Here is an 8,691-nt window from a genome sequence, read left to right as displayed (position 1 = left end):
ATGCAGAAACGTGTGTGTGTGTGTGTGTGTGTGTGTGTGTGTGTATAATCATGTGTTTTCTGTCTAGTGTTTTCTTGTATTCTGCTTTGGTCTCTGTACTGGTTTCAACGCTCACTTTCCCTCCGGGCTTTGGGCAGTTCATGGCTGGAAAGGTAACACACAAACACACACACTCACACACACACACACACGCACACACACACACACACACACACACACACACACACACACACACACACACACACACACACACACACACACACACACACACACACACACACACACACACACACACACACACACACTGAAATTAAACATGAAAACCAGCCTTTTAAATGAATGTACCATTTTTTGGTTTATATACAACCATTTCTTGTTTATGACATCATTTCCTCTTTATAGCTTACACAGAGGGAATCCTTAATCTCATTTTTTGATAATCGCACCTGGTCAAATCATTGCATCATGGCAGACTTTGAGGATGACGATCATTTAGCGGCCTGGAAACATCCTCAGGCGAACGTCTTCATCATCCTCACCATCTTCATATTAATGAAGGTAAATAAACACACAAGCCATGTTTACATGGGATATCGCGTAATAAAGGCTGGGTGGAATTGCCAAGTTGCACATAAAAACGCAGTTTTATTCCCAAATATTTTATGCTATATAAAAATTTTGGATTGAAACACACAAACAGTTTTATTCCCAAACTACCGCGACTAAACCTCTTCTTTATTCTGAACCCTGGCTGTGTGTGATGAAGTTCGGCTGGATTGCCCACTTCTGCACTGGCTTCCCTTGAACTGTTTTCGCACACAACCTGAACTGATTGCGAACACACCTGTTTCCACTGATCACTCTCACACCTGCATCAAGTTCCTCACGCAGCTCCATACTCATTTATACCCCAAATTCACTATCACTGATTGCTAAGTCTTGTTTCGCTGTTGTGAACATCTCCGAGCGTTTCTTTGTCTAGTCTGTTCCAGTCTGTGTATCTGACCCATCGCCTGTTTCCCGGATTCCGTCTCGTCTGCCGCCTGCCTCTGACTTCCCGCCTGGTTATCGGACTCTGAGTATTGCCTTGTCTCCTATACTGTGTTTGCTGTCTGTGACCATTGCCTGTCTGACTACCCTGTGAATAAACTCACGCTGCATTTGGATCCCTCTGAGTCTGGTGTTTCATGACAGAAGACTTCGCCACCACCAGATCCAGCAGCATCTCAGCCTTGTTATGCCTCTCAGTCAACTAATGCGGACCGGAGCGCTGTACACCGTGTCGTTGGAGAGGTTGGCCATGTTTCCACACTGGGACCATCGCAGACTCAACCCGTCTCCACAGTTGTTAGCCCAGAACCTATCCCGATGTCACGCCAAGCTCTCCGGGTAAAATTCAACAGCGAGACATCACGATGAGCTTTCACATTACACGTGTATGAGCAATATTTTCCTAACAAACCTGTTCCGTGGAGGGTTATCTGAACCACTTCGCTCATTGATGCCCAACCCTGAGCCTCACAGCACTTTAAGGCAGTAAATGGAGATGGCGCTTCTATTTAGTGGTTCTGCTCTCACTGTGAGTAAGATGGAGAAGGAGCTCCACAACCCTGCAGCATTCACCGAACCAGGGTCTAGTCATGTTGCGCTGGTTTCAGCACGTGCTGCCAAGTGGGCCATCATTCCTGTCCCGCCGAGCCTGTCCAGCCAGAGCCTGTCCCCGAGCCTTCACCGCTGGTCCCGTCCAGCCCAGCCGAGCCTGCGCTCCACGTCAGCCCTGATGAACTTGAGCTTTGCGTCAGCCTTGACGAACCAGAGTTTAACGTCTGCCTTGATGAACCTGAGCTTCACGTCAGCTTAGACGAACCACAGCTTCCTGTCTACCTAGACAAGCCTGAGCTTCACATCAGCCTCGATGAGCCAGAGCTTCACGTCAGCCATGACAAACTCGAGCTTCACGTCAGCCTCGACGAGCCAGAGTTTCACGTCAGCCTAGACGAACCGGAGCTTCGCGTCTGCCTTGATGAGCTGGAGCCTTCCGTTGAACTGGCTGAGCCTGAACCGGAGCCTGCTACCGAACTGCCAGAGCCGCCTGCAGCCGAACCCCGAAGCCTCCAGTTCCAGCCTATGTCTCTGTAGGTTCCCCCAAGTATTTTTGGAGGGGGGCAGTAGGGACCACGAAGGGACCATGAGGGGCATGCCACCGTGGTCTCCTGAGGGGTCGTCCCTGCCGTGGCTGCCCGTGAGGTCTTCACACCCAGGGAAGCCTGAGGGGGCTCCACCCTGGCCTTCGCCTCATCCTGCTCCGACCTGGCCTTCGCCTCATCCTGCTCCGCCCTGGCCTTCGCCTCATCCTGCTCCGCCCTGGCCTTAGCCTCATCCTGCTCTGCCCAGGCCTTCGCCTCATCCTGCTCCGCCCTGGCCTTCACCTCATCCTGCTCCGCCCTGGCTTTCGCCTCATCCTTCTCTGCCCTGGTCACCGGCCCAGTCTGGTCCGCCCACGCTCTGCGCCCTCCGTCCCTCCCCCTGGATCGTCTTCGCTCTGCCCCCCGCCTGGATCTTCTTTGGAGCGTCTGGAAGCCGCTCTTTAAAGGGGGGGTTATGTGATGAAGTTCGGCTGGATTGCCCTCTAGTGTCACGAGAGGGCGCTCCACTTCTGCACTGGCTTCCCTTGGACTGTTTTCGCACACAACCTGAACTGATTGCGAACACACCTGTTTCCACTGATCACTCTCACACCTGCATCATGTTCCTCACGCAGCTCCATACTCATTTATACCCCAAATTCACTATCACTGATTGCTAAGTCTTGTTTCACTGTTGTGTACATCTCCGAGGGTTTCTTTGTCTAGTCTGTTCCAGTCTGTGTATCTGACCCATCGCCTGTTTCCCGGATTCTGTCTCGTCTGCCTCTGACTTCCCGCCTGGTTATCGGACTCTGAGTATTGCCTTGTCTCCTGTACTGTGTTTGCTGTCTGTGACCATTGCCTGTCTGACTACCCTGTGAATAAACTCACGCTGCATTTGGATCTAACCTTATCTGGTTGTTCATGACACTGTGCTTTAAAACAGTCCTATAATGACAAAACAGATTTTCTCGCTGTTTTAATATATACAGTATTTGTGAAAGTGTGTGTGTTGTTGTGCTTTAATTGTGTTACTGTTGTCTGTTGTGTAGTTCTGGATGTCTGCGCTTTCCATAACCCTTCCTATCCCGTGTGGTTCCTTCGTTCCCATATTCGTCATTGGTATGTTTTTTGTGTTTGTCTATAAAAATATGATTATTTTTCGGGGCGTTTTCCACCTTTTTAGAGCCCGTTTGACACCATGCTAATTAAAACCATAAAGTTTAACTCATAAAGTCTAGACAAATCTAAAGCAGCTCAACTGTTTTCAACACTGATAATAATCAAATTCTCAAATCTTAAGCTCATCAAATCATCATATTATAGTGATTTCTGAAGGATCATGTGACACTGAAGACTGGAGTAATGATGCTGAAAATTCAGCTTTGATCACAGGAATAAATTACACTTTACTATATATTCACATAGAAAACGTCTCAGGTTACTATTGTAACCATAGTTCCCTGAGAACAGGGAACGAGACGATGCGTCCATCGACGCCATGGGAACGCCCCCAGCGTGACTGCGTCTGAAGCATCTATGTCAACTAGTCCAATGGAAAGAATGAGCGTCACGGGCGGGTGACGTCATGACCAGGATATGATAAAAGCACATCCGGTGCAAACCGGCATTAGCTTCGAAAATTGCCGAAGCAAGCCGATCACAGGGATGCAGGAAGTATGGCAGGGTGACGCATCGTCTCGTTCCCTGTTCTCAGGGAACTATGGTTACAATAGTAACCTGAGACGTTCCCTTACGAAGGGAACTCAACGATGCGTCCATCGACGCCATGGGAACGAGAATACCCAAAGCGCCAGAATTCCAAGTACCTGAGTGTCAGTCTGTTGTAACTAAGCACTAAGCACCTGAGAACCTGGGGCAGCATCCAGGTCCAAGCTGTAAAACCTCATGAATGTGAGCGGTGAGGACCAGCCCGCCGCATCACAAACGTCTTGGAGAGAACTCCAGATAATACGCTTAGAAGCCATACTCCTAGTGGAATGAGCCCTGACCACCAAATGGTTGGCCAGAAGACTCACAAGCAAGAAGAATAGTCTCGACTATCTATATGCTCAATAGGTTGGATTTTCTCGACAGAGAAGTCCGATGAACATAAGTGTCCAGTGCTCGCACTGGCACAAGAGGTTCAGCTTTTCCTGGTCCGAAAAATGGGGGAGGACAGAAACCTGCAGCACAATAGGCCTCGGAATAATGGTAGGCACCTTTGGAACATATCCATGTTTCGGGTAAGATTGCCTTGGCCATCCCGGTGCACTCAAGGCAGGTGGGGACCGAAAGGGCCTGAAGGTCTGACTCTTATAGGGACGAAATAGCTAGCAGAAAATAGTCTTAAAAGAAAGGAACTTCTCTGAGACCAAATCTAAGGGCTCGAAGGGAGCCCCAGATAGGCCTTCTAGAACTATTGCAAGGTCCCAAGCCAGCACCTTAGTGCAAGTTGCATGCCTCAGCCTCAAAGTGCCACGAAGGAAACGAGTGATCAGGGGGTCTCGACCCAAAAATGTACTACCCACCAGGGCGTGGAAAGCCGCAATGGCCGCCACACATATTATACCTTAAGCGTGGAAGGACATAGACCTGATACAAAGCGTTCTTGCAGAAACTCGAATACTGTGTTTACTGACCAGTTAACCGGATCCCACTGACGCTGGTAACACCAAGAAGTGAAAAACTCTCGAAATAGTGAATATAGTTTCCTCGTAGCGGGAGCTCTGGAGCTTAGAATGGTCTAAACAACCTCGGTTGAGAGACCACTCTCTATGAGTTGGGCCCCCTCAGAGGCCAAACCCACAGTTCCCAAATCCCCTGCCGGGGGTGCAATATTGCATCCCCTGCCTGAGACAGAAGGTCTCTCCTGATCGGGACCTCCAAGGGAGGTCCGTCGAGGAGAAAAATTAGGTCCGCAAACCAAATTCAGCTCGGCCAGGCTGGTGCTACTAAATAGGCTTATTCCATCCTGGCGGATTCACTCCAGAACTCCTGGGAGCAGAGCAACGGAGGGAAATGCGTACAGACGTAGCCTCGGCCACATCTGCACCATAGCATCCAGCCCCGAGGGGACTGGTTGAGTGAGGGATAACCAGAGTGGACAGTGCGTCGTATGCTGAGACGAGAACAAATCCACTTCTGCCTGGCCGTAAAACTCCCATATTTGCTCCACCGCCTCGGGGTGGAGTCCCCTGGCCTCAGCCCCTGCCTCGACAGGGTGTCTGCTCCAATATTCTGGCCCCCCCTGGAATATACACTGCCCTCAGACAGCGTAATTTCTTGAGGGACCAAAATAAGAGGCCACCAACGTGTTGTCTGTGGGTCAAGAACCAGAGTTTCCTCCATATAACCAAGGCGCGGGGATACTGCCGCGTGATCTTGATCGTAAGGAGTGGGTTTCCCCTCAGGGAGAACCCTCTGGTCCTGAGCCACCTCTGTAAAGGTCTCACGTACAGCAGGTCAAAGGGTATCACATTGGACGCTGCTGCCCTGAGGCCTAACAGTCACTGTTCCAGAACAACACATGATGGCCCCTCAGGTCTGGGAGGAGATGTCTCAACGCATTGAAGACGACCATCATCTCTAGGCAATTCATGTGCCAAGAGAGATGATGACTCCTCCACAAGCCCTGAGCTGAGCGGCCTTCCAATACCGCTCCCCAGCCGGTGAGGGAAGCATCTGTCGAGATCACAACTCGATGGCAAAGAGCTCCCAACACCGGACCCTGGGTTAAGAACCAGTGTTTCCTCCATATAACCAAGGTGCGGAGACACCGCCGCGTGATCTTGATCATACGAAGTGGGTTTCCCCTCGGGGAGAACCCTCTGGTCCTGAGCCACCACTGTAAAGGTCTCATGTACAGCAGGCCAAAAGTTATCCCGTTGGACGCTGCTGTCACAAGACCCAACAGTCTCTCTAACTGTTTTACAGTGCGTGACTGGCCTAGCCTCAGCTCTTTTGCGGCTGTTAGGATAGCAGCTACACGAACGGGCGACAGAGTGGCCCGCATCGTCACTGAATCCCATACCACACCAAGGAAAGTGGTTCTCTGTACTGGAGAAAGCACACTCTTCTTGGCATTGAGCCTCAACCCCAACATCTGCATAGGAGCGAGAACGACACCTCGGTGCCGAACCGCTAACTGTTCTGATTCCGCTAGAATCAGCCAGTCATCTATGCAATTCAGAATGCATATACACTGCAGCCTGGCGGGGCCAGAGCTGCGTCTACACGCTTCGTGAATGTGCGGGGTGATAGAGCTAGACCGAAAGGAAGTGCCTGATACTGGTGTTCTTTGCCCCAAAGAAAACCTCAGGAACCTCCTGTGCTGAGGGAGGATGGAGATATGGAAGTATGCGTCTTTTAGATCTATCGTGACAAACCAGTCCTCGGATCTGATTTGAGTCACGATCTGTTTGAGTGTCAGCATTTTGGAATTGAGTTCCAGCACCAAACACTCCAACAGACGAAGATCTAGTATGTGACGCAGCTCTCCATCCTTTTTTGGAACAATGAGATAACGACTGTAAAGACCCGACGCAATGTCGGGTGAGTACACCTGCTCTATAGCTTCCTTTGCTAACAGGGCCTTTACCTCTTGCTCCATTACCAGAGCCTGCTCGGGATGCACCACTGTGGGCAGCACCCCGTTGTAACGAGGAGGACGAGAACCAAACTGGATTCTGTATCCTTTCTCTACAATCTGCAGGACCCAATGAGAAATATTCGGCAGAAGCTTCCACGCTGCCAGAAAATTTACTAAGGGAACCAGCCTCTCGAGGCTGGTCTCTGGTGTTATCGAGACAGCCAATTCCGGAGCCTGAAACATAATGGCAGGAACTACCTGAACTGGCCGCTCTAAGGCCCCCCTCAGAGGGCGCGAAACCGATGCTGTGCCGCAGCATAGCATCAGCGACTCGCTGGAGACCGCTGCGCCCTGAAGCACCGAGGGTGGCAGGGTTGGCAGAAGGGTCTCGTGAGGACCCCGAAATGGAACGGGCACCGTAAAATGAGGTGTACACCGCTCCACTTCGGTCGGGGCTGTCCTCACAGGCCTGATGCGTGAACATCAGGACCTTTTTTTCTTTTGAGCCGCAGCCTTCTCAGCGTGAAGAACGGTCCTCGGATCCGGCTTCTGCTTTGAAGGCTTTGGCTGCTGTGTTGTGTATGAGAAACTAGACGGCTGGAGCTGCTCACGCCCAGCAGCCCCAGGGGGTTGGACATAGCGAGGGAGAGATTATCTTGTATCTTTCTCTATGATTCCCATCAAATTGAGCCAGAGGTGTCTCTCAGTGACCACAAGGGCTGCCATCCCTGAGAGATAAATCTGTGGCCCGACGGAGTTCTCAAACCCCATCGGGCCAAACTCCCTCACTTCTGTCCAAATACCGCAGCAGGTCAGCCTGATATGCTTGTAGCACTGCTATGGTGTGCAAGCAGGCCCATGCTAGACCCACTGCCATATATGCTTTTCCCACTAGATTAAAAAATAGTTTTCTTTAATGGTTTAGTGAGAGAAGCCGACGCCTTCAGGTACGATACTGAACCGGGAGACAGATAGCTCGCAAGCGTCTGTTCTACCCGGGGTATAGCCATACCCTCTTAACCCCCAAATATCTGAATATACATGAATGTGGGGGCTAAAAGACAAGAGGAGAAAGGCTTTTTCCATGATCTAGACAGCTCGCTGTGCAGATCGGGAAAAATGGAAGGCCCCGTGATGGAGGTGGAAAAATAGAGGGAAGGAAACTCGTTTAATTTATTTTATTTTTAGGACGAGTGCCCCCTTATTTCTGCTGGCCATAAATATTTAATTTATCTACAGCCTTAGTAAACACTTCCACCAGCTTATTATTTTTTATATATATTTTTTATATATATTCACTTTATTTTATATATAATATATAAACTATCATATATATATATATATAGGCTATATATATTTCTCATACGCTGGGGAAAGAGATGGCAAATTCACTTCCCCCATGATTGTGTCACTTTCAATGCCCAGCACATCTACCTCCTCGGAGGTAGAGCACTGAAGCATTGATTTCTCTCTCTCCCCGGGCGGAAGAGACCGCAGCGCGAGCTTCCGAGACCGGCGAGAGAGCACTGGATCCCTCGTGGAAAGGGAGGAGATAAGATCCGCGGACCCGTCTCCAACCCCGTAAAGAGATCCTATTCGCGATCCACAGGAATGCATTCTCCGCGCTGCCTCGGCAGACGCGGGACCTGTCACCCTGAGAATTGCGAGCCCGGCCACTTTCCTCGAAAAGTGACAGGCGGGAGCGGAGCATGCGAAGCGAAAGCTTCTCACAATGTTGGCAATCAGCCCCCTCGGAGGCTGATACCGCATGCTCTACTCCCAAACACATCACACAAAGCTCGTGTGTGTCCCTACTCGTTAAATAGCGCGAGCAGGGAGAACACAGAGTTGTGCAATTGTTTAGTTTCCATAAATATATATATATCAGACAGACAACAGTAAATATAACAGACAGTTTGACACAGATCGCTTGCTGAGGCAACAGAAGCTAATGCCGGTTTGCACCGGATGTGC

The 8,691-nt window shown here is 50.2% G+C and overlaps 1 protein-coding gene across 2 annotated transcripts in view; it reads left to right on the top strand.

The window, feature by feature from the left end:
• The window catches only part of clcn2c (chloride channel 2c), a 66,148-nt gene that overhangs the window by 18,182 nt on the left and 39,275 nt on the right, over positions 1 to 8,691 (top strand). For both annotated transcript variants that reach the window (XM_077221420.1, XM_077221421.1), the window contains exons 11-13: positions 68 to 152; positions 403 to 558; positions 3,179 to 3,248. In XM_077221420.1, coding sequence (XP_077077535.1) covers positions 68 to 152; positions 403 to 558; positions 3,179 to 3,248 — 311 coding nt within the window. The remainder of the gene's footprint in view (positions 1 to 67; positions 153 to 402; positions 559 to 3,178; positions 3,249 to 8,691) is intronic.

Source organism: Siphateles boraxobius, unplaced genomic scaffold, assembly GCF_051911475.1.
Source record: "Siphateles boraxobius isolate OS27281-9 unplaced genomic scaffold, OSU_SipBor_1 82, whole genome shotgun sequence".
In the NCBI taxonomy this organism is placed as follows: Eukaryota; Metazoa; Chordata; class Actinopteri; order Cypriniformes; family Leuciscidae; genus Siphateles; species Siphateles boraxobius.
The sequence above is the reverse complement of the archived record's forward strand: the minus strand, read 5'-3'. Positions and strand labels throughout refer to the sequence as shown.